This window comes from Prionailurus viverrinus, chromosome A3, assembly GCF_022837055.1.
Source record: "Prionailurus viverrinus isolate Anna chromosome A3, UM_Priviv_1.0, whole genome shotgun sequence".
NCBI classification, from domain to species: domain Eukaryota; kingdom Metazoa; phylum Chordata; class Mammalia; order Carnivora; family Felidae; genus Prionailurus; species Prionailurus viverrinus.
Genome location: NC_062563.1, coordinates 23,882,947 through 23,909,761, shown reverse-complemented (window position 1 = coordinate 23,909,761; position 26,815 = coordinate 23,882,947). Strand labels below are relative to the sequence as shown.

General features: G+C 37.7%; 1 protein-coding gene across 3 annotated transcripts in view; it reads right to left on the bottom strand.

Annotated features, from left to right (window-relative positions):
* The window catches only part of LOC125162244 (ubiquinol-cytochrome-c reductase complex assembly factor 1), a 102,748-nt gene that overhangs the window by 73,796 nt on the left and 2,137 nt on the right, over positions 1 to 26,815 (bottom strand). Inside the window, exons 2-4 of one of the 3 annotated variants that reach the window (XM_047853057.1) lie at positions 13,910 to 14,008; positions 4,053 to 4,148; positions 2,257 to 2,364 (exon numbers count right to left, since the gene is read on the bottom strand). In XM_047853057.1, the coding sequence (XP_047709013.1) occupies positions 2,257 to 2,364; positions 4,053 to 4,148; positions 13,910 to 14,008 (303 nt within the window). The remainder of the gene's footprint in view (positions 1 to 2,256; positions 2,365 to 4,052; positions 4,149 to 13,909; positions 14,009 to 26,815) is intronic. The other 2 variants (XM_047853058.1, XM_047853059.1) reach the window with 2 other exon arrangements.

Genomic DNA, 26,815 nt, shown 5'->3' with positions numbered 1-26,815 from the left:
TTTCCAGGGCAATCCAATCCAAGGGTCTAGCCATAGATTTCTGAGTCAACATTTGCTGAAAAGGGCTTGCAATCTCTCAAAATGGAAAGTTATACCTATGTTTTCCCACCTATATTTTACTAGAATGTCATACTTTGATGTTTCTATCACAAACTAAAAAAAATAAAAGTTACAGAAAGTAGACACTACCACATCACAAAAGACTTTAAAATGCAAATATTAAGCACTTTGTTGAGATCACAAAGGAACCAACAAAAATCAAAGGCTAACTTAAACTACAACAGTGAAGAAATTTTCCTGATGATTTAGTAATCCTTCAAATGGTAGCCAACTTTCCCTTTGGAATCATAAAAAAACAGACTAGACAAAGCAATGGTAGCAACCAAGTGGAATTCAACCATCAAGAAATAAATAAAACAGTAAATTTTTCCCTTTTTTTTCTTTCTTTCTGCTCTCATTTCCCTTCTCTTTTAATTAATTTCTAACTTTCAAACAAAATACACTAGCTTTTAAATCCAAATGCCATAATCACAAACATTTTTTAATAAGGAAAAAGATTCTTATTAAAAACATTACCAAATATACCAATGATTATCATTTGCCAAAAAATTAAGATGTAAAAAAGATAACTTTAATGAATATAATTAATATTTCACTGATGATTAAGAAGGCACTTCATAGTCTTAGGGTCTCAAGAACATCTCATTACCTAGGATATGTGTTATCTTTTTTTCTAATTTTTTTTTGATGTTTATTTATTTTTGAGAGAGACAGGGAAAGGCAAGAGCACGAGTAGGAGAGGGCAGAGAGAGGGAGACACAGAATCCGAAGCAGGCTCTGGGCTCTGAGCTGTCTGTACAGAGCCCGGGGGGGGGGGGGGGGGGGCTCAAACTCACGAACCACAAGATCATGACCTGAGCCGAGGTTGGACACTTAACCGACTGAGCTACCTAGGTGCCTGATGTGTGTTATCTTCTATACTTTTCAAAGCCCCTTAAAAACAAAATGCTTGGGGCACCGGTTGAGCATCTGACTCTTGGTTTCAGCTCAGGTCATAATCTCGTGGTTTCATGGGTTCGAGCCCCACACTGGGCTCTGCACTGGCAATGCACAGCCTGCCTGGGGTTCCCTCTTTCCCTCTCTATCTGCCCTTCCCCACCTGTGCTGTCACTGCCTCTCTCAAAAATAAATAAATAAACTTAAAAAAATTTTTTTTTAATATGCTTGTGGAATCACGATTTGCTTTTCAGAATTTATGTAAAAAGGAGATACAGAGAGAAGCCTATACTTGCTGCAATGAGAACAATTAGGAAGAGAGCCAGACATTCCAAGAAGAAACTACAAGTAAAGTCTGTAATAAAATTCAAATTCTAATTTGAATTCACCCTGTTAAAATGGTATAACTGTCATTATTTGATCATTTAGGGCAAAGCTATGTTTTCTAGGAAAGCCCTCCTTACTGCTTTGCATTGATTTGCTTTTGATTAATACAGAACTTATGACTGATTAGGCTTATCCAACATTCTAACAACCCTTGAAAAGCATTAAAAGGCATTCTGCTATAAAAATAGAGAGAAATGCCAGCATCAGGAGATAACTGGGCTGAGAAAAACTCAATGATTAATGTTTTATTATTTTAGTTAGTTAGAGGCATGTATAAAAACCCACGGGCAATATGCACCTGATGCAGAGAAGATATTCATTCATATATAGCAATTACTATAAAACAGATAACGTGCTAGGCCAAGGCTTGACTAGGAATGATACAGCTAGCAAATAACCCTCCATAATAAGAATAACGATAAATTGCAGAATTGACTAGTTAATTTAAAACATGCTTATTAATAAAATTTTAACAAAAATCACTACAATGACCTAGTGAAAAAATGATTTATGAATATGGATTCATCAGAGAGTAATATTTTCTTAAGAATGCTGCCCTTCAGAACATTTGGCCCATCTACTTCCTTAGAACTCATTTGTATGGCATATCATGTAACAAGATCCTGGAAAGCCCAGTCTTAGCTTGCACTGAGATACTTCTAAGGAATCAGGCTAAAGGAATGAGGGAGTAGTTCAGCCCCACATGTTACATAGATTTAGAATGGGAAGGTGGAGGGAGACAACACATTTTCAAGTTCTCAAAATAATATATGAATTTCACAAAAGCAAAACAGAAGCTTTAAAAAATCTTCTATGAGGAGCAGAAAGCACAAAGCCCAAAAAGAAAATGAGAAGAACTTAAAAAGACTTTACCCATTTACTGTATTTCAAAGGTCCTGTAAATCCCATGGCTTCTATTATTTTTGTGAAGGTACCAACTTTCTCCTCAACAGGCTGTGGGGAATCCTTGGTAGTAAAAAGCTATTTAATCAAAAAGAAGGGGACAAAATTAGTTGCAAAATAATTTTTTAAAAAGAATGCTTTTGTTTCTCATTAGGCCTAAGCGCATTTTTATTGCTTAGATTTTTTTTTTCCACCTAGAATTTTTAATTCTCATTTTTCTGGGCATCTTATCACTCAATGCAAACACATCTGGAATTCTATCTGATATGTGTCCTCGAAATTTCAGAGCCATCTCACTGACCATATGCCTATGAACCCATGTCTAGAAAATGATAGATTTGGGCTATCAGAATAAAAATTCTATGGAAAAGAATACTTTTAAAAGGATATCTCGACCCTCATCTCCCAAAGAATTCTGAGAAGAATGTTGTATGTTTTTGACATAACAGGAAAAGGAAAGAGAACTACTGTCTGAAAGCAGTCAAAAGTCATTCAAAATCATAGTCACCCAAAGCAAGCACTGAATAAATGTTTCTAAACTCATATTTTTTTAGCATAACAAATTTTATTAATAACTATAGAAGATATGAGTCTTTTTTTTTTTTTAATTTTTTTTTTAACGTTTTATTTATTTTTGAGACAGAGAGAGACAGAGATGAACGGGGGAGGGTCAGAGAGAGGGAGACACAGAATCCGAAACAGGCTCCAGACTCTGAGCTGTCAGCACAGAGCCCGACGCGGGACTCGAACTCACGGACCGCGAGATCGTGACCTGGCTGAAGTCGGACGTTTAACCGACTGCGCCACCCAGGCGCCCCGAAGATATGAGTCTTATAGTTTGCAAATAAACTCCAAGAAAAACTTATTCTAATGCTAAGCCTCTCCAAATGAAGGCAGGCTATATAATCAATAAGAAATTCTCCAGAGGGCACCTGGGTGGCTCGCTCAATTAGTTGAGCATCTGACTCTTGATTTCGGCTCAGGTCATAATCCCAGGGTCACAGGATTGAGCCCCATGTCGGGCTCCACACTGAACATGAAGTCTGCTTGAGATTTTCTTTCTTTCTTTCTTTCTTTCTTTCTTTCTTTCTTTCTTTCTCTCTCTCTTTCTCTCTCTCTCTCCCTCCCTCCCCCTCTACCTTCTTCTCTGCTTGTGAACATCTGCTCTCTCTAAAAATAAACAAATTAAAATTCTAAAAAAAAAATAAGAAAGAAATTCCGCAAAAGTTAAATATTATTTTATTTTTAGCATAAAAAATCCACAACAACTTTCTTCTCTAAAGTGTTTTCCAGGGGCACCTGAGAGGCTCAGTCAGTTAAGCATCTGACTTCAGCTCAGGTCATGATGTCATGGTTTTTTGAGTTTAAGCCCCACCGTGGGCTCTGGGCTGACAGCTCAGAGCCTGGAGCCTGCTTTGTATTCTGTGTCTCCCTCTCTCTTTGCGTCTCTCTCTCTCTCTCTCTCTCTCTCTCAAAAATAAGTAAACATTTTTTAAAAATTAAAAAAATAATAGTGTTTTCCAAGCAAGACACTACAGTGGAAGAAATACAGGACACTGGATCAGAAGTCTTAAGTTCAATCAAATATTCAGTTGGTCTGTCACTTATCCTTGTGACCTTGGGGAAGTCAGTTCACTTCCTTGAGCCTCACTTTCTGCATTCAATAAAGTTCCTTTCCTCATCCAGCTAATAATTTTACTGAGATTCAGACAAGAACACCTGTGTGAAAACAATCTATAAATGTAGAAAGCACTAATAATTCTCACCTTATTTGTGGTATGATACTTCCTATTCCACTGTACATCTATCCCAGGAATCTGTTCTGATACACCACATGCTAGGGACTGGCTTATCTGAGGCCACTAGGGATTAAAAAAAAAACAGATGTAAGCAACAGAGAGCATTCACTTAGTTAATCTGAGTAGAGCTACTTCAAAGCAAAGACCATAGTATCTTTCCAACCTTGTTTAACCTAGCTCCTGGTCATGTGATCACCAAACGAATCCAAGATGGGCACTAAAATGGTATCTGATACATGGTAGATACTCAATAAACATCTCCTAGATACATGAATAAATGAAAGGATTCTGTCCTGGAAACCTGGAACTAAATAAATCTGAGTCAATTCTAGGAACCAGAATTGCAATAAATACCTATCTAAACATTAGTAGCAGTGTGGAATATGGGGGGAAAAGACTCTTAACAGTCTATTTTAAGTTTAAAACCTGCTTCTGCCACTTACAAGCTGGGTGGCCATAAGCAACTTAGTGAACCTCAGTTGTAGGGAGGATTAAAGAAGATAACACATGTAAAGTACCTTTCACAAAATAATAAATAGTGGAAACTTCCATCATCACCATCATCACCAAAATTACTGTTGTTCAGATCAGAATTGCCTCCCTTTTATGTTCACATTGCATTTGAATGCACTTTGGCAATAAAATAACCATTATTTTCAACTATCATGTGCCAGGTACTATGCTAAGCGCCTTACATGTATTACCTTATTTAATTATCACCATAACACTATTAGGTTGGTATTAAAATCAAGACTAATAGGGGCGTCTGGGTGGCTCAGTCGGTTGAGCGGCTGACTTCGGCTCAGGTCACGATCTCATGGCTTGTGAGTTCAAGCCCTGAGTCAGGCTCTGTGCTGACAGCTCAGAGCCTGGAGCCTGCTTCATATTCTGGGTCTCCCTCTCTCTCTCTCTGCCCTCTCCTGCTCATGCTGTCTCTCTCTGTCTCTCAAAAATAAATAAAATAAACATTAAAAAAAATTTTTAAAAATCAAGACTAATAAACGTAGCTTTGAAAATAAATTCCTAAGGGAAAAAATTTTCAAGTAAGAGAGCCTCACTGTAGCATTTTTCACAAGAGTGAAAACTCGGGGGGGAAAAAGTCCAATAAGATTTCCAATAAGATGGTTAATTAAATTACAGTAAAATTATTCAATGGAAAAATCAGGTAGTCACTGAGATTTTTTAATAGACTTTATTTTTTCAAACAGCTTTAGCTTCACAGAAAAATTGAGGAGGAAATACAGAGAGCTCCCATAAACCCCTTCTCTGTACACTTATCTCCCACTATCACCATCTCCCAGCAGTGGTGCATTTGTTACAACAGATGAACCTACCCTGACACATCATTATCACCCAAAGTCCATAGTTTACATTAAAGCTCATTATTTCTGACAACATGGAAACACTTATATGTATAAAATTATAGGTAAAAACAAGAACGTATATGGGCATCTCTAGAAAGAAACATACAGAAATGAAAGAGTTATGTTGTTAAATTAGAATTATGGATGAATTCAGGAATATAGTTTCCAAAATCTCAATACTATTATATTACCTTTACCAAAAAAGGGGTGAGAGGAAGCAGAAGGAGGGTCACCTCTTTAATTCTGGTTTATTCCAAGAAGAGAGGAGACACATGAAATGAAAATGATTTTTTTCTTTAATGCTAATGAGGGAAAGATGGAATTTCTAATCAAGAATTACCATTTACTTTTCTTTCCAAATAAATATTTTTTTTTATTTTTTTTCAACGTTTTTTATTTATTTTTGAGACAGAGAGAGACAGAGCATGAATGGGGGAGGGGCAGAGAGAGAGGGAGACACAGAATCGGAAACAGGCTCCAGGCTCTGAGCCATCAGCCCAGAGCCTGACGCGGGGCTCGAACTCACGGACCGCGAGATCATGACCTGGCTGAAGTCGGACGCTTAACCGACTGCGCCACCCAGGCGCCCCTCCAAATAAAGATATTAAAAAACTAGTTAGGATTCTTCTGTTCAGTCCCAGGAATACTTATGCTTTAACTCATAGGTACTAAGTAGGCTTTGTAAAACAGACTAAATACAGACTACCTCCCATTACATCACATACATCAACGTAATGGTCCACCTAGAACACAAAGCACTTAAAACAGGTCCAAAGAACACAATTGACAACAATTGCAACTAGCAAGTTCTCTTCTACTAGATTACATGATCCTATATATAGATTATATAGCTCCAGGAGTAACCAATGGATTCCCTATGTGACTGTCTCACCAACTGCTGTATTTCTGTCTGACCATTATTCATGAGCTAACATTTAACACTATTTGAACTACTGAAGTACCCAAGTACCTAACACCAAGGACACCACCTAGTTTCCCCATACCTACACATATATATAAACACACACACATTTACTTACTTGCCCCTCAAAAAAGACTCCCTTGACCTTTAAAGACATCAATTTTTTCCTTTATTTAAATTGAAAATGTACCAATAAATAACTTTTGTAAAAGAAAAAACTACTCTGAAATATTCAAATGTCACTTTTTCAAAGAGGCCTTCTCTGACCATTTCATCTAAAAACAGTTTTGGTAGAAACTAGGTATATTACCAGAATCAAGTATAGCATGTTAGATATGAGAAACACTCAAGCATGTGTTGAATGAACAAACTCAACCACTTACATGGTTATTTCTTATTTCCTTCTTGTCCTTATCTACATACATGCCATGCATACATGCTGCACTCACCCAACCTTTATTAAATGCACACAATATGCCAGTCTTTATGTCCAGTTTTAGAATACAGACAATCCCTATCCTCGAAGAATTCATAGTCTTGTGGAGAAAAGAAAGAAGACTCACTATACAAGAAACAGAACCAAGTATCATATTTTAAAATGGTTAAAGATCATACACACACACACACACACACACACACACACACACACACACACAGAAGTGTTAGCAAAGCTGCAGAGCAACCAGAACCCTCATACACTTCTGGTGGAAGTGTAAAATGGTACAATCACTCTGAAAAATTATTTGGCTGTATCCAAAGAAGCTGAATGTATACACAGTCTATAAAACTCAGCAATTCAACTTCTAAGTATACAGCCCAACAGAAATGTGTTTACAAAAAAAAAACATATACAAGAATGTTCAGAGCAGCACTATTAATAATAGCCCAAACTGGAAATAATCCAAGTACCCATCAATGGATAAATGGATAAATGAATCATGGTATATTTTTATAATAGTATACTACACAATAATGAGAATGAATAAACTATAACTACACAGAACAATATTGATGAATTTCTAAAACAAAGTTGAATGAAAGCAGACAAACACAAGAGAGTATATACTGTATGTTTAAAAGATAAAATTATTTTATGATATTCAAAGTGAAGACTGGTTAAACTTGGTTATGGGTGGTGACTGGGGGGATCAAGGAGCTTCTTGGGTTCTATTTCTTGATCTGGGTGCTGGTTAGCTCACTTTGTAATGATTAATTCAGCTGTACACTTATGATTTATGCCTTTTTCTGTATTTTTATTATACTTCAATAAAATGTACAAAAATGCTTAAAGGTATGTAATGAACAGTGTAAACAACAGAAATTTGGAGGGAGAAAAGAATTACCTAGAGTCATCCAAAAAGACTTCACAAAGAAGCCTTAAGAAGTGGGCAGGATATGAGGGCACCTGGGTGGCTCAGTAGGTTGGGTGTCCGACTTCGACTCAGGTCATGATCTCATGGTTTGTGGGTTTGAGCCCCGCATCGGGCTCTGTGCTGACAGCTCAGAGCCTGGAGCCTGCTTCAGATTTTGTGTCTCCCTCTTCCTCTGCCCCTCCTCCATGCACGCTCACTCACTCACTCTCTCTCTCTCTCTCTCTCTCTAAAATAAATAAACATCAAAAAGTAATTAAGAAAAAAAAAGAAGTGGGCAGGATAGAGAAGGTGAGTGAGAAGACAAAGTTGAGAAAGTACAGTATGGTAGAAGAGAAAACACTGAGTCAGAAGCCCCAGCTCTGCCTATCATAAATTTGTTTTGAGAACCAAATAAAACAATGTGAAAAAGATAAGCAAACTACAATGCATAACATAAATGCAAAGACCTGCTCCAGACAACTCCAATGATACTCTTTTGCAGACAACCCCTCATTAAAATGAATATAAGATTTCACTTTTATTTTTTGTTTTCAAAAAATTCTAAAAGTAGAGACCTCCCTGATCTGAAAGAGGAAGGGAGAGGGGAAGGGGAAGGGGAGGAGGAGAAGGAGGGCAAGGAGAAGGGAAGGGAACGGGGAAAAGAAGGGAAAGAGGAAGAGAAGGGAAGGAGGAAGGGGATACGGTAGAGGAGGGAGGGGAAGGGGAGAGAAGGAGAAAGGAAAGAGAGAAGGGAAAGGGAAAGGGGAGAGAAAGGGAAAGGGAAAGGGGAGAGAAAGGGAGAAGGGAAGGGTAGGAAAGGGGGAAGGGAAGGGTAGGAAAGGGGGAAGGGAAGGGTAGGAAAGGGGGAAGGGAAGGGTAGGAAAGGGGAAAGGGGAAAGTAGGAAGGGAAGGGGAAAGGAGGAAAGGAAGAGGAAGGGAGAAGGGAAGGGAAGAGGAAGGGGAAAAAAAGAAAAAAGGAAAGAAAGGAGGGAAGGACTCAAGCAATTATTGAATATTGTGGGTGTATGTATCTGTTCTTTTAAAAAGCTCTACCAAGGCACAGTCTACCTTACACCTCTTTTATTTTCTGTCCCATTGCTCAATATCATTCTGGGCATAGAGTCGGCACTCAATAAAACTTAGGTAGATTTTTTTCTTTTTTCTTTTTTTTTTAAATAGAAGGACAATCTGGAGAAGTCCAGAAAATAACCACAGGAGTGATCAAAGAGATGAATAAAAGGTCCTAGTGGAAAGGTTAAAAGGAATTAAAATGAAAGGCTAAAATGTTTAGCTTGGAGAAAAAGCAACTGAAGAACTAAGTAGTAACTCAGAATAACAACACTTGAGCTGGAAGAAATCTGAGATCTAAGTCCAAACTTCATTTCACAGATGAGGAAACTAAGAACTAGGGAGAGTTTGCAACTTGCTTAAGGTAGTTTTAGGACAATATTTTTGTTTGTTTGTTTCAGTATATACAGTAAGGATGAAATTTACCTAAGTAGCAATGAACATACAAATAGCAACAAAACAGCAGTTACAATTTACTGAAGCTCTCCTATATGCCCAGGACGTATATGCTTGATGTTTTACTTGCATCATCTCACAACAATTTTGCAAGGTTGGTAGTATTTTTTCCTATTTTGGAAATGAGGACACTTAAGCCCAAAGAAGTAAAGTTCATTAAGGAATTAAACATATATTCAGGGCTATCTTTTTTCCCCTACATCAAGCTGCTTTCAAAAACCTAAATAGGGGTCAATAACATATGCTCATGCACACCTAGCACAAAGATGTGGATTTCTAAACATTCCAAATATCATTCTCCAATTAAAGGAATCAGGGCTCCTTAGGAGAAACTGTTGAATCTAGGACTAAAGCAAAGAAAATACAAGATAAACCTGAAACGTCTTGTGTTGCTAGGAAATAAAGAATGTTCAAAAATAATGAAAGAATGTAGAAAAAGAACTTGAAGGAGTTCCTAACAGCCAAATCTGGGACAATCTGATCAACAAAATAAATAATAGGCATAATAAATTATAACTCATAGAAGGAAATAAATATCTATGAGCTCATACTCATATAAATAGTTGAATAAATAAATGGAGAAGTGACACCTCTTCCTTACAGTACAATTCCAAGCAATAAATATAGTAGTAATGATGGAAATAGAAAATGATCATTATACAAACACCAGAGTAATGATTACTGCAGTCAAGAACCATCAACAGAATCATGCACCACATGATGCAGCAATCTCACTTCTGGGTATATATCCAAAAGAATTCAAAGCAGGCTCTTGAAGAGATACTTGCACACTATATTAATACAGCATTATGCACAATAGCCAAGATGTGGAAGCAACCCAAATATCCATCAAAATGGACAAAGCAAATGTGGTATATACATATAATGAAATATTATGTAGCCTTAAAAAGGAAGGAAATCCTGTCACATACTACAACATGGATGAACCTTAAGGACAATATGCTAAGCAACATAAGTCACAAAAGGACAAATAATATATGATTCCACCCATATGTAATATCTAAAATAGTCAAAATCATAGAAACAGAAAGTAGAATGTGGTTGCCAAGGGTAGGGTGGGGTGGAATTAGTGTGTAACAGGTGTAGAATTTCAGTTCAGCAAGATGAAAAAATTCAAGAGATCTATTGTATGACAATGTGAATATACTTCACACTACTAAACTATATACTTCAAATGGTTAACATAGTAAATTTAATGTTATGTGGGTTTTTTTAAACTACAACTTTCAAAATAATTAATTAATGTTATGTATCTTAACAACAACAAAAAAATAACTATTGATGGATGCTAAAAGTAGTGAGCAAAAGTATGATGAGAAACAAGATATCTGCATAGTCTCTAAGTATCTGCTCACATGGTACTTACTAATTACAAAAGGGAAAATAGTAACTTCATAGTAGGGAAACCTGAAAGGCACCAATTTAATAATCAAGTGATTAAAGTCAATGTCACCAGTAATAGGACACACTGGCATTATATATCCCCGGATATTTTACACTAAGAAGGGAATATCACTTTTGCCAAAAATGCATGACCTAATTATAAGAAACCCAATTGAAGAACCAAAAAAAGGACATTAGTAGAAAAGACTGGTAAAATTGGACTGAGTTGCATAGATTAGTTAATAGCATTATATCAATGTTAATTTCCTGGTTTCAATAACTACACTATAATTATATAAGACACTTAACATTAGAGAAAGCTAGACAAAGGGTATTTGGGAACCCTACTGTTTTTACAACTTTTCTGTAGGTGTAAATTATTTCAAAATAAAAAAAAATTTAAGTACACTCACCAAAATATGACAGAACTTTAAAATGTTTTTGTAAGTTTATTTATTTATTTTGAGAGAGAGAGAGAGAAACAGCGAGGGAGGAACAGAGAGAGAGGCGGGGGGAGAAAGGATCCAAAGTGGGCTCTGTGCTGACAGCAGCAAGCCCAATTTGGGACCCAAACTCGTGAACTCCAAGATCACGACCTAAGCCAAAGTCAGACGCTTAATCAACCGAGCCACTCAGGCACCCCAAAATATGACACAATGTTAAGTTTACGTAGGAAAGACAGACATGATGGGGTGCCTGGTGGCTCAGCTGGTTAAGTGTTGGACTCTTGATTTCAGCTCAGGTCATAATCTCACGGTTTGTGGGGTCAAGACCTGCGTTGGACTCCACACTGACTCCAGCAGGGAGAGCCTGCTTAAGATTCTCTCTCTCTGCCCCTCCCTCTCTAAATAAATAAATAAATAAATAAATACTTAAAAAAAAAACACAGAGATGAGAATACAACGTCCCTCGCTTTTTGAAAATGGTTAACAGGATTATAGCATAGGACATTATCTTAGAGATCATGTGATACTATTACTCAACAAATGAAGGTTTCTTTTATGTCATGCCCTTAGTATACACTCTTCCAACTATTGCCTGAATATTTCCAGTAACAGGAAATTTACTATGTAAAAATTTAGCCCACCCATTCCATGACACCACAATTCTAATTAACATAAAGCTCTTCTTAATTCTGAACTAAATACGCCTCTTAGTCAGACATGTACCTGACGAAAATCAGAGTTTTCCAACCAGGGGTCCTCGAAGTGGGAAGATGTGCCAATAAAGCACATGTCTAGTTTATTTACCCTGGCTAAAATTATATCCTGTCAGCATGAGATAAAGCACTCTAAGTTATTTACATGGATGTTTTGCTATAATGATGTCTCAGAACCTAATATAGTACCTGATACATATTAGGTAGTCAATAAATGTTTATTGATTCAAAGAATGAGGCACAAGTCAGAGATTCACACAATGAGTTCCCCCCTCCACCAACTATATACACACAAAAACAAATGACTTAGAACTCTATGATAATTCTATTAAAATTTTCCATGCACAGGGGCGCCTGGGTGGCGTAGTCGGTTAAGCGTCCGACTTCAGCCAGGTCACGATCTAGCCGTCTGGGAGTTCGAGCCCCGCGTCGGGCTCTGTGCTGACAGCTCAGAGCCTGGAGCCTGTTTCCGATTCTGTGTCTCCCTCTCTCTCTGCCCCTCCCCCGTTCATGCTCTGTCTCTCTCTGTCCCAAAAAAAATAAATAAACGTTGAAAAAAAAAAATTAAAAAAAAAAAAAAAATTTTTCCATGCACAAAAAGTAACAGAATGTCGCCCACTCTGAAAAGAAATACCTGCATGCCTACACAAAGTAGATGCCTCTTCTGTATAGGCATATTCTTCATTCATTTAACATACATTCAGTGCCTACTCCGTGCCAGGGTTAGTGAGCTTAGGAAATACAGGCACAAACAATACATGTCCTCAGAAGGGCAAGGTTTACACACTAATTAGGGGGAATTACACTATATTTTAAATAGTTGTAATATATTTATATGAATAAATTATATATCAAAAATAATTTTAATCACATCACATATGAAAAAGAAGTTAATGGCTACAGAAGGAATTCATATAAATTGGTAAGAGTTTATATGAATAAATTCCCATAGATAAATGGAGAAAAGATATAAGCATATACGATTTTACAAACTGGAATACAACTGGTAAACAGAAAAATGTTTAACCTTGACAGATAAAGAAATACAAAGCAAAACAAGATAACATTTTCTATCCTGTTAAAATTTTTTTTAAAACACCCAATTTAGAGGAAGTTAACGAAAAACTAGTTATATATACATTGCTGATGGCAATATAAACTAAAACCACCTTTTGGAGAGAGAAACTGCCCATACTCATTGACCCAGGGTATACCTTCCTAGGAATTCATCTTTAATAAAGTAAAAATTTATTAAACTATCAAGAAATAGTAACTACACTAAAGCCTGCCACAAAAAAAAATTTTTTTGCAAATAATTTTAGTATCAAAGTCTAAGTAAATAGAATAACGTAGCCATCAAAAAATATAATTATGCAATTATGCAAAATGCATATGCAATTATGCAAAAACAATTATGCATGTTAGATAGCTAACATGAATAATGTCTGCTCCAATAAGTGAAAAGGCACCAGAAAATAAAATTCTGTGGATATTTGTTAAGGTATCTACGGAAAAAATTAGTATGCACACACTGGAGTCCTACATAAGGACTGGAAAAAAACCAGCAGATGTTTTCACGTTTGAGGTCATGGGTGACTTTTATTTCCTTTATTACTAAATTATTTGTATAATTAACAAAAATCAGGAGAAAAAACTCTCAAAGAGGGTCCAAAGTAATGAATCATGTGGTCAATGATAAACAAAGGCCTCAAATAATTGTTCCTTGGATTCTGTGTTCATAAAAAGGAAAAAAAAAGAAAGGAAGAAACATTTCTTACCCCAAATAAAAGTGGCACAATGTGGCTACAAAAAGAAACCTGCAGTTAACTCTGAGATGAATATCTGGAAACATTCCCAACAGTAAAAATCATCAGACTGTAGCATGGTATCCTAGGCTAAGTTCCACTGCTGGGGTATTTAGAAGCAACGCCCTAGACACCATACTGTAGGAATCAGTCCTGAGCTGGCACCACAGAGACCCAGAAGTGGTCTCATGAGGTTTTTCCATCACACAATTTGTTTGGCTAATCTATAAATATATGACATTTGAAAATAAACACTAAGGTTTTCATACCAAGCAAAGGAACAACAAACCTTACCTGGAAAGTACCAGACAGAGCCCTGCCCCACTGTGCCTGTGTAGAGGACACAGGTACCAATAGGCTGCATACTGGAACCCACTGGGAAATCCGGTTTCTCTAGAGAAAGAAAAAAAGGCTGTCAAGAATCTATATCCAACTCCATGAGTAGAAGTTTAGAAATTCTGCCAGGACAGGGTACATGAAAAGAGAACTTCCAAAACAGGGCCAGGAACAAGCTTCCTCCGGCTCATCTCTCCAAGGATAAAATGTACCCCTACCTATTCCTGATTCATGGACTAAAACAACTCTAGTAAAGGCTGACTCAAGCAGGGGGACATGGGCTCCCTCTCAGGAGAGTAACAAAATAAGTAGACTTCAGGCATTTTACAATTAGATTATCATTTAAATTGAGAGTTCTGCAATGCCTTTTCATAAACACTGATTTATCTGATCTTCATAGAATCCCTTTATAGTAAGCAGTGTCATCCCCAAAAGGATGAAGAAACTAGGGCTGACATTTTTAGGATAGGAAAACACTAAGCCAAATTGATTTCCAAAACAAAAGAGAGAGATTAAATGGCTCAAAAGAGAGAGTTAATGACTGAAGTTCAGTTATCCTCTAGGGTATTAACCAACCTCAAAAAGGTCTCTGGGCCAAAGTGAAAGGCTGGGCTGGGGAAAGGAAGAGCTATCTTGCTACCTGAGAAGCCTACTCTATTTTATGAACCTGAAATACATCACACTGTATAAATGGCATTCGTGTACACAGGACTGGAGATGTCTATTCTAGGAACCAACTCTGAGGGATCCAAGGGTCTCTTTCATTTGACCTATATAAAACTTATAGGGCCACAATGAGGGCTGAATATAAAATTATTTAAAAACACTTTGCCAAACATAAACTACAATACTAGGAGTAAAAGATCTGGATTCCAGTTTTAATTCAGCTATTCTAATATGATCTTTACAAGTAATTTAACTTCTACAATGCACAGGTTCCTTATAGCAATTATTAGTAATACTTATGAGCATTTGTTCTGTGACAGGTACTTTCCTAGGTACTTTACATATATAAACTCACTTAAAACTCACAATCATCACCGAATGACCTAGGAATATTGCCATTATCCCACTTATATGGATAAAGAAACTAAGGTATACATAGGATAAGGAATTTCCCAAGGCCACATAGTTAATACAATGGCAGGGTTAAGATCTGAACCCAGACAGCCCAACTTCAGGATCCATGCTCATTTATGGGGTGAAAGGGTAAAAGGAATATCTCCAAAGTATCTTCTAACACTCTATGAACTAGTCTTGAAACAACTAAAACACAGTATAGTATTGTGGCAAGAGCCACATACTTGGAATCAGAAAACACTGATTTGACTCTTGGCTCCACTGAAAGCTGCAAGCCTTTGTTGTCTCTTCTATAAAATAAAGGAAAAAAAATCCCTACTTCTCAGGACTTAAGAAAAATCAACAAACGTACCTTGTAACATGTCCAACTCAATAAATATTAAGTTGAATCTGAATCTCCATTTCCTCATGAGTAGGCAACAAGTGATAGGGATAATGTACATGGAGAAAGGTGCAGGAATTTTAAACGTAGAGAGGCCTTCTAAAGTGTCTCACAGTTTTAAAATTGTGTAACTGTTTTTAATAGGCTACTCACAACACCTTATGTTTCAAATGAAAAGTAAAGTTTCAAAATATTTTATTTCAGCTGAGGTTCGATCTGTTGGGATAATGTTCAAATAAGAGACCATTACTGGCTTTTTGTTTACTAATGCTGAATCATTTGTCAGAATCACTCACTGTTAGATGTTCCTTTCCTAAAAATGTAAATATGGGATAAGATGAAACTTCTGCAGATTCAAGCCAAGGGAGGCAGGGGGAAGTAAGAGGAAATTACAAGTAGGAACAATGCAAACTTTTGGAAGATCTTCTAAAGAATTTCATCATATTTTTCCCCACGTCAACAAAATTTTTCTCTGTAATTTTGGCTCTACTTGGTTTTATGCCAATACATTAAATCAGTTCTTATTAGAAGAAAGAAGCAATCAGCTCTGTTCTTTCCTTCTCCAATCCTACAACAACAACTCTTGTTCAAACCCTTAATTGAAACTGAGCAGAAAGGGTATGTAGCAGAAAGGGTATTTGAATCCCAAGATTCTTATTGAATAGCTGTGTGACCCTGAACTAGCTACTCAACATTCTGGACCTCCATTTTCCCTTATGTAAAGTGGGAATAATAAAAGCTACCTCACAGGAGTGTTCCAAGGATCATACGTAAAAGCACCTTGAGAATACTAAAATACACACAAAAGCATCATTACTGTTATTAACAACTGTTACTGAATTATGTAAATAAGCTTCTCTTTCACCAGCAAACTGGCATAGAAAAAAGAACTATTTTCTTAAAATATTGTTTTTAACCTGGAATTCCCTTTCTCAAAAGCTTGCAGTGCCTCCAAGTGCCTCTTTAATCAAACGTCAACACCTGATCTTTACCAACTAGACCCCTCTAGACTCATCTTTATATTTACATACCCTGCCTTGTATTCTCCATTCAGCAGTTCCAAAACCTGACTCAGATTCTCTGGTTTGGGAATTACTACTCCTCTCCACACAAGCTAATTCCCTTCTAGTCAGTTCCTCTGGGACTCTCTTCTTCCCTCCTCCCCAACCCATGAATTCATTAGCTTCAAAAAGTCTCCTCAGGGGCACCTGGGTGGCTCAGAACGTTAAGCGACCAACTCTTGGTTTCAGCTCAGGTCATGATCTCAGTTTGTGAGTTCAAGCCCGGCATTGGGCTCTGTTCTGACAGTGCAGAGTCTGCTTGGGATTCTCTTTCTCCCTCTCTCTCTGCCCCTTCCCACCTTGCACTCTTTCTCTCTCTCAAAATAAATCAATAATCTTTAAAAAAAAAAAAAAGGTCTCCCCAGACTCCAGGTACTGGTTCTACTGACTCTACTTGGTCCATATTCCTTCCCACTTCTCCCAGTACTTAATTTATAAATATAAATCTGTGGGGGGGCCTGGGTGGCTCAGTCAGTTAAGTGTCTGACTTAGGCTCACTCAGGTCATGATCTCGTAGTTTGTGGGTTCGGCCCTGTGTCGGGCTCTGTGCTGACAGCTTAAAGCCCCGAGCCTGCTTCGGATTCTGTCCCCCTCTCTCTCTGCCCCTCCCCTGCTTGCTCTCTCTCTCTCTTTCAACCTCTCTCTCAAAAATAAATTTTAAAAATTTCTAAATAAGAAAGAAAGAAAGAAAGAAAGAAAGAAAAAAAGAAAGAAAGAGAGAGAGAGAAAGAAAGAAAGAAAGAAAGATATTTTTAAAAATCTGTGGAAGTACTTAGCTCCCTCTTAAAGGTACTAACATATCAGGCCTATAACAATTAGCAAACCTCAACTTCCAAGTTCAGGAAAACATTTACAGCCATTTCCAATGGTTAGAATTACTGCCTTAACTTAGGCTAATATATACACCATTATTAAGTGGGAAGAGGTTTTATTGTCTTTGTACCTCACCAACACTTCAAAACCAAAATCTTAAAGACAGGTTTCATGTTTTTACTTTCTGTACATATTGTTAACTGCAGGTGATTTTACATTTGTATTTCAAAATATTCTGACAGACCAGTTTTTCAACTACAGCTTTAATCAGTCCATTGACCAGCCTGTTGCTGCATGTGTTTTTTAAGATACTGTACATAGTATTTTCCTTGGCTTACTCATGAATTGGAAAAGGCTTTACAGGTAGTCCATTCTCCTATTCTCCGTAGTTTTGCTTTATAAAGTGACTATAAACACTGAGTTAGCAAATACTGAACCATTGCTCCTAGAGAAAATACAGGGTTGGGTTCCTGCAAGCCTCTGGTCACAACATTTTCATAAACCAATCAATACATAACCTTGTGTGTTTCTCTTTAAAGACATCTTATTATTTATAAATATACAATTAATTCATTAACATTGAACTCATGGACAATAGCACTGTAACTCACTCCTGAACAAAACTTATCTAACACGTAAGTTTTCTCTATAAGGAATATCACAGCCTTCTTGCACTTAGTAACACTAGATAACTACATTTAGGGGCCATATTAAACAGGGAAATCACCAACAAGGCACAAAAATACAAAAACTTTAGCATTAAATAGACTGTGAAAACAATACTTATTTACAGTATAAGAGCTGAAATAAGTCAGCATATCGATCTCAGCAAGGACTTGCATGTTGCAGCTCCAATTTTTCACTCCTCTGCACATATCCATAAATGACCATTCAAAGTGCCATGAATATTGATTTGGGAATTACAAATAAATCTTAGCAAGTATAATGAATTCAAAAATACAGAATCTTGAATAATGAAGATCAACCATAGTCACCAAATCTACTCTGTAAATGTTCACTGGTTCCTGTAGTCTGAATGCCATGGATACTAATTTAATTCCATAATCCAGAGGATAAACACTATTGTAGCAAACTATCCTGCAAATTATGAAGTGGCATGCTATACAAAAGGATACTTAGACATACCAGAGGAGCAGAGAATGTTCAACAATTCCTTCCATCATTACTGAATCCTCTGCCTCCTCCCACTTTGTTGGGGGTTCCAATCTGAGCTTTAAAAGATTGATTACGGGGTGCCTGGGTGGCTCAGTCAGTTGAGCGTCCAACTTCGGCTCAGGTCATGATCTCACGTGAGTTCCAGCCCCGCGCCGGGCTCTGTGCTGACAGCTCGGAACCTGGAGCCTGCTTTGGATTCTGTGCCTCGCTCTCTCTCTGCCCCAACCCACTCGCATTCCGTCTCTGTCTCTCTCAAAAATAAACATTAAAAAAATGTATATAGGGGCGCCTGGGTGGCGCAGCCGGTTAAGCGTCCGACTTCAGCCAGGTCACGATCTCGCGGTCCCAGAGTTCGAGCCCCGCATCAGGCTCTGGGCTGATGGCTCAGAGCCTGGAGCCTGTTTCCAATTCTGTGTCTCCCTCTCTCTCTGCCCCTCCCCCGTTCATGCTCTGTCTCTCTCTGTCCCAAAAATAAATTTAAAAAAAAAAAAAAAAAGTTGAAAAAAAAATGTATATAAAAAAAAAAGATTGATTACATCCGGGAAAGATTTGAGCAAATCATTTAATATATTAAGATTGGGCATATCAGTAAATATATGTATTAATTATTATGTACATTAAAATTTCTATTATAGAAAGGCAGAAAGGTACAATAAACCCCAAGATACTAGTATGAATTTAGAGTTATTGGTATGGGTTAATAATATGTATAGACAAATACAGAAATAGATGTGTTTATGTAAATGTATACACATACATGTGCTTCCTATTCCTATCCTGATAGGTCCTGGAAGCAATGACCACATCCAGCATCCAGACTTGGTTTCTAAATAGTACTAGTCACTAAAAAGAACTAGTGGTCTCTGGAAAAAAGTTGACTTCGGAACGGGGTTGATGGTCCTTAAAGCCTTACTTGCAAAGAAATGGCATTATTTGATTTGTTTAGTAGCTCTTTAGAAGACTCCATCCAGTGTAAAACTCATTCAACATGAAAAAACTGAAAAAAAACATTTCTGCAGGAGCACTCATTGAAAACAACTGTTTAACTTCATAACTGCCTGAGGCAATGGATAATACATGGAGAAAACAATAGGCTAACAAAAGAAGCTTAAAAGGAAAAGCAAGAGAATGAGCTTTGAAAAGGTATGACATATTCCTGGGAATCTGAAGGCCACGCATATGCACAGGGCTGTGCACAAGAACAGGAAAGACCTGAGACCTCTGGTTAACCTTGAGGCTCTGCACAAGCAGGAAGTGAAATTTAAGGCAGAGATGTTAAATGATTGTAAGACTGTTGATGGTGTACCACAACATGTGCACAGAGCCCTTCAGCAAAAAACAGAAGACTTACTGGTTCCAGGTATTTAAGAAGTCTCCAATCATTACCTGACCACTAAGCTAACTGAGCTGAGACCATACAACAAAGAATATAGACTTTACAGGGTTAATTCAGAAATATCACTAAACAGAAAAACAATAACAAACTCTGGGAAAGGACAGACCTGACTTCCAGAGTTGCCACATATTATTTAAAATGTCCAGTTTTCAAACAAAAAACAAAAACAAAAAAAAAGTATGAAACATGTAAAGAAACATAAAAGCATGGTCCATACACAGAAGGGGGAAAAAAAATCTACAAAAACTGTCCCTGAAGAAGCTCACATGTTAGATAAACTAGACAAAGACTGTGAAACTATTTAAAGTTTATTTATTTTGAGTGGAAGCACAAGCAGGAGAGGGACAGAGAATCCCAAGCAGGCTCCACGCTGTCAATGCACAGCTCAACGCAGGGCACAATCCCATGAACCATGAGATCATGACCAGAGTCAAAATCAGGAGTCAGACACTTAACCTACTGAGCCACCCAGGCACCCCTAAATATGTTTATAATCTAAAGGAAACCATTCTAAAGAACTACAGCAAAGTATAAGAATGCTATCTCACAAAATAGAGAATATCAACAGAGAAATTATTTAAAAAAAAAATAAATTCTTGTGTTGAAAAGAACAATAAATAAAATGAACATTTCCCTAAAGGGGTTAAACCGCAGATCTGAGCAGAAGAGAAAATCAGTGACCGTGAAAATAGATCAACCAAGAATATCCAAACTAAGGAACAGAAAGAAAAAAGAATGAAAAATTTTTAACAGAGCTTCAGAGACCTACGAGATACCATCAAATGTACCAACATATGTATAAGGGGAGTCTCAGAAGGACAAGAGGAAATAAAGGGAAACAAAACATATTTGAAGAAATACTGGCAGAAAATATCCCAAATTTGATGAAAAACATCAATCTATAAATCCAAGAAACTCAACTAACTCCAATAGCATAAATGCAGAGAAATCTATAAATAGATATATGTTGGGTGCCTCAGTGGCTCAGTCGGTTAAGCATCCAACTTCAGCTCAGGTCATGATCTCACAGTTCGGTTTGTGAGTTGAAGCCCCACATCAGGCCCTCTGCTATCAGCACAGAGACTGCTTCAGATCCTCTGTCTCCCTCTCTCTGCCCCTCCCCAGCTCATGTGGTACACACACAAGTGCTCACTCGCTCTCTCTCTCTCTTCCAAAAATAAGATGAAACGGGCACGTCAGTGGCTCAGTTGGTTAAACGTCCAACTCTTGGTTTCAGCTCAGGTCATAATTTCACAGTTCATGAATTCAAGCCCTGCATCTGCTGTCAGCACAGAGCCTGCTTGAGATTCTGTCTCTCCCACTCTCTCTCTGCCCCTCCCTGCCTCTCCCTCTCTTGCTCTCAAAATAAATAAACTTAAAAAAAATTTTTAAATAAATAATATATAATAATAAAATAAATAAAGTGTTAAAAAAAAGACATCATAATCAAGCTGTTGAAAAACAAAAACACAGAATCTTGAAAGCAGCAAGAGAAGCTATTCAACATGTACAAGAGATCTTTGATAACATTAATAGCTGATTTCTCCTCAGAAACCATGGAAGACAGAAGGCAATGGGATGAAAAATTAGGACTTTCTAGATAAACAAAAACTGAGAAAACCAACAGCAGACCTGCTCTACAGCAAACACTAAAAGGAGAACTTCAGGCTGAAATGAGACCTCTGACAGTACAGTAACTCAAGTCCACATGAAGAAATAAAGTGCAGAGATAAAAGCAACTACTTGGATAAATTAAAAAAACACAGCATAAGTATATTTTTTGTTTTTAATTATTTTTATTTTTTTAATTTGTTTTAATGTTTTATTTATGAGAGAGAGGCAGAGTATGAGAGGAGGAGGGGCAGAGAGGGAGGGAGACACAGAATCCGAAGCAGGCTCCAGGCTCTGAGCTGTCAGCACAGAGCCCGCCGTGGGGCCCGAACCCACAAGCCATGAGATCACGACCTGAGATGAAGTCAGAGCTCAACCAGTTGAGCCACCCAGGCATTCCTCTATTTTTATTTTTAACTTAAAAGGCAACAGCATAAAGCAAAAATTGTAAATCTATGCTGATGGGCACACAATGTTTAAATATATAATTTGAATGACATTAATGGCACAAGGGAGCCAGGAAGGAATGGAGCTAAATGGAATCACAGGGTTGTTTTTTTTTAATGTTTATTTATTTATTTTTGAAAGAGTGTGTGCGTGCACATGTGTGTGTGTGCGTGTGTGCGCGAGCGCAAGCATGGAGGCAAGAGGAAGGAGGGAGGGGCAGAGATAATCCCAATCAGGCTCCATCTGTGCTGTCAGTGCAGACCCAACGTGGGGCTTGAACCACAAGATCATGACCTGAGCTGAAGTTAGACACTTAACCAACTGAGCCACCCAGGAACCCCAAAGTTTTTATATATTACTGAAATTAAGTTGATATTAATTCAAACTGGATTGTTATAAATCAAGATGTTAATTGTTATCACCACAGCAAACACAAGGAAAATAATAAAAAATACAATAAAACCTTATACCATATACAAAAATTAATTCAAAATTGATCAAAGATCTAAACATAAGACCTAAAACTATGACACTCCTAGAAGGAAACATAAGGGAAAAGCTTCATGACATCAGATTTGGCGATGATTTCTTGGCTATGACACCAAAGCCCAGACAACAAAAGAAAAAATAGTTAAGTTGGACTTCATCAAAATTAAAAACTTTTGTGCATCAAAGACTACTATCAACAAAGTAAAAAGATAACCCATGGAATGGGACAGAGTATTTGCAAATCATAGATGTGATAAGGCACTGATTCCAGAATATAAAAAAAAAATTCCTCAACAACAAACAACTCAATTAAAAAATGGGCAAAGAGGGGCGCCTGGGTGGCGCAGTCGGTTAAGCGTCCGACTTCAGCCAGGTCACGATCTCGCGGTCCGTGGGTTCGAGCCCCGCGTCAGGCTCTGGGCTGACGGCTCAGAGCCTGGAGCCTGTTTCCGATTCTGTGTCTCCCTCTCTCTCTGCCCCTCCCCCGTTCATGCTCTGTCTCTCTCTGTCCCAAAAAAATAAATAAACGTTGAAAAAAAAAAAATTAAAAAAAAAAAATGGGCAAAGGACTCAAATAGACATTTGTCCAAAGATATACAAATGGCCAACTTGCATATAAAATATGCTCAACATCATTAATCATTAGAGAAATGCAAATCAAAACTACAATGAGATATCACCTCACACGTATTAAGATGGCCACTATGAAGGAAAAAAAAAGAAAGAAAGAAAATAATAAGCACTAACAAAGATGTACAGAAACTGGAGCCCTTATGCTTTCCTGGTGGGAATGTAAACTGGTGCAACCACTGTGGAAAATAAAATGGCAAATGCTCAAAAAATTAAATATGGAATTACCATATGATCCATATGATCTACTTCTGAATATATACCCAAATGAAGTAAAAACAGGGACTTGAAAAGATATAAATAGTGGCAGCACTATTTCATAATAGCCAAAAGATGGAAGCAACCCAAGTGTCTATCCTCAAAAGAATGGGTAAACAAAATGTGGTTTATACATACAATGGAATATTATTCAGCCTTAAAAAGGAAGGAAACTCTGACACATGCTACAACATGGAAGAACCTTGAAGACATTATGCTGAGTGAAATACACCAGTCACAAAAGGACAAATACCCTATGATTCCACTTATATGAGTACCTACAGTAGTCAAAATCATAAAGACAGAAAGAATGATAGCTGCTTGGGACTAAGTAGAGGGGGGCATAATGATTTATCATTTAATAGGCAGAATTTCAGTTTTGCAAGATAAAAAGAGTTCTGTGAATGACGGTGTGATGGCAGCATAACAATGTGAATACATTTAATACCATTCTGAACTGTATAGTTAAAAACTATTAAAATGGTACATTTTATATTATCTATATTTTACTACAATTTTTTTTAAAAAGCACAAGAGTGGGGGCACTTGGGTGGCTCAGTCAGTTGACCGACTGCTTCGGCTCAGGTCATGATCTCACGGTTTGTGAGTTCAAGCCCCGCATCAGGCCCTGTGCTGACAGCTCAGAGCCTGGAGCCTGCTTCAGATTGTGTCTCCCTCTCTCTCTGCCTCTCCCCCACTCACACTTCGTCTCTGTCTGTCTCTCAAAAATGAATAAACATTTAAAAAAAATTTTTTTAATAATAAATAAATAAATAGCTAGCACAAGAGTGGCTTTCTGCGGTTTCTAATACTGTCAAAATAAAGCAAAAATGACCACCAATGCCCAGGACAGCTCATAAACCATAAACAAGTCCCACTGTATTACTCAAATATCCAGTTCCTCTGCTGGAGCTACTTAGCAATAGCAATGTTTTAGCTTCCTCTTCCTTCTTAAACCCATTATTGGAGAAGGGAAAAAAGAGTAAAAAAATAAGGGGAAACTAATGAGAATGTTTCAGGAATATTACTTCTCTGTGGTTCAAATTTCTTACCTTAAAATGGGGGAAATAATAGTGCCTACCTTGTCAAAGGGCTAGTGTAAGGATTAAGTTCACATATATATACAGTATACAAGAGTGCTTACCACATGGTAAGTGCCCTATAAATGTTAGCTATCCATATTACTCCCCAGGAAAACTCAACATCTTATTTCAACTACAACCTATATCTCTGCTTGCTTAGTCTCTCCTGAACACCAACTCACCAGCTGCTTAAAAAAACAAAACAAACAAACAAAAAAAACACTTAGGGCACCTGGATGGCTCAGTCAGTTAAGCCTCCAACTCTTGATCTGAGTTCAGGTCTTGATCTCAGGGTGGTTACTTCAAGCACCACGCTGGGTGTGAAGCCTACTTAAAAACAAACAATAAAACACCACCATCTCCAACTGGATATTCTCAGTGAAGGACACTGCTATATTAATTCAGTCATCCAAGGCAGACCTAGGACTCACTGTTAGACACCCCTCTCCCTCACCCTCAATATCTAACCTTCCACCAAACCCTGTAGACTCTGTTTCCTCAATACTTGTTGAAATCATCCCTTCCTCTATAACCACACTTTCCCTGCCTCCTCTTAGTACAGGCCTTCTACTTCTTCCAGGATTATGTGAGTAGTTCTGGCTGGACTTTGGGACCCGAAACTCAGCCCACTCTGACTGATCCTTCCACAACTGCTACAGGGATATATTAAAGCAAAAATCTCCTAGTGGATATAAGTGTTTATATGGTTTTTTTTTTTTTTTACTTTTTTTACACTTTCAAAATGAAATTTGTAAATTTCAATTTAAAAATGATAAAAGAAACTAGGGACAACTGGGTGGCTCAGTTGGTTAAGTGTCCAACTTTGCCTCAGGTCATGATCTCATGGTTCATGAGTTTGAGCCCTGTGTTGGGCTCTGTGCTGAAAGCTCAGAGCCTAGAGCCCGTTTCAGATTCTGTGTCTCCCTGTCTCTCTGCACTTCCCCCCTCACACTCTTCCTCTCTCTCGAAAATAAATAAATATTTTTAAAATTTTTTTAATAAAAAAAAGAAAGAAAGAAACTAAAGTGTTCCCCTCATCAGTGGTGGTTGCAGGAGAGAAGAGGAGAAAAGGACTGCAAAAGAGTACAAAGAAATTTTGGAGACTGACAGATATGTTCATTATTTTTATTGTGGTAATAGCTTTTCAAGCGTATACCTATGTTAACAGTTATCAGGGGTTAAGCGTCCGACTTCGGTTCAGGTCATGATCTGAGTTTGAGCCCTGCATTTGGCTCCGTGCTGACAGTTCAGAGCCTGGAGCCTGCTTCGGATTCTGTGTCTCCCTCTCTCTCTGCCCCTCCCCTGCTTGCACTCTGTCTCTCTCTCTCTCTCTCAAAAATAAAATAAAACATTAAAAAAAAATTTTTTTAAACAGTTATCAAATTATATAATTAAATAAGTGCAACACTGTACATCAATTATTCTTTAACTTTAAAAATTTAAATGAAAAAAGAGTAAATATCAAAAAAACCCTTTAAAAACAAACTCTTTTGCATTAAAAACAGAAGCTTTGACATAGATGCCATCTACAGCATGATAGATGACACCAAGTAATATGTATACATCGCCATCAAGGACTACCTGTCTGTATCCAGCACAAGTACCAAAAGGTCAGGGAGTGCATAACCTTGTCCTAGAACCCAGTCTCCAGGGCCAGGCGCAAACTGGCAACCACAGGAAACCAGCCTAGACACTGAGCTGCTATCAGCTCACGTTAGGTTGCACACTATTCAAAGCTCCTCAGTGTGCATTTGTAGTTTACCCATGATGCAACTCCTCAACCCATTTGAAGGACTCAGGGTCTCAGCCTATAGAAGTACCCCAACGGTTTATACTATAGGCAGGAGAGAAACTTTAAAATGAAGATTGGGTTGGTTTCAACTTGAAAATTATTTGAAAAATAAAATCCAAAAATGAAAATTATTTGAAAAAAAAAAAACTTTAAAAATAAATCTTCCCTTGCTTAAAACATTTCAAAGGGTCTGGGGCGCCTGGGTGGCACAGTCGGTTAAGCGTCCGACTTCAGTCAGGTCACGATCTCGCGGTCCGTGAGTTCGAGCCCCGCGTCAGGCTCTGGGCTGATGGCTCAGAGCCTGGAGCCTGTTTCCGATTCTGTGTCTCCCTCTCTCTCTGCCCCTCCCCCGTTCAAGCTCTGTCTCTCTCTGTCCCAAAAATAAATAAACGTTGAAAAAAAAAATTTTTTTAATAAAAAAAAAAACATTTCAAAGGGTCCCCTGTGCCTCAGGATAAACCTCTAATCCTAACCATGAGACACAAGGCCTGAATCCTGCCATTTCACCATAAGTGCCCAAGTCAAGCCAGAGTCACATACAGTTCTTGGTTATCTGGCATTAGTAGCATATGCTCTCTTTCCCCTTCTCTAATGCTCTCGTTTAGTTCAGGCATCACTCCCTGATGGATGCTTATCCTCAAGCTGGT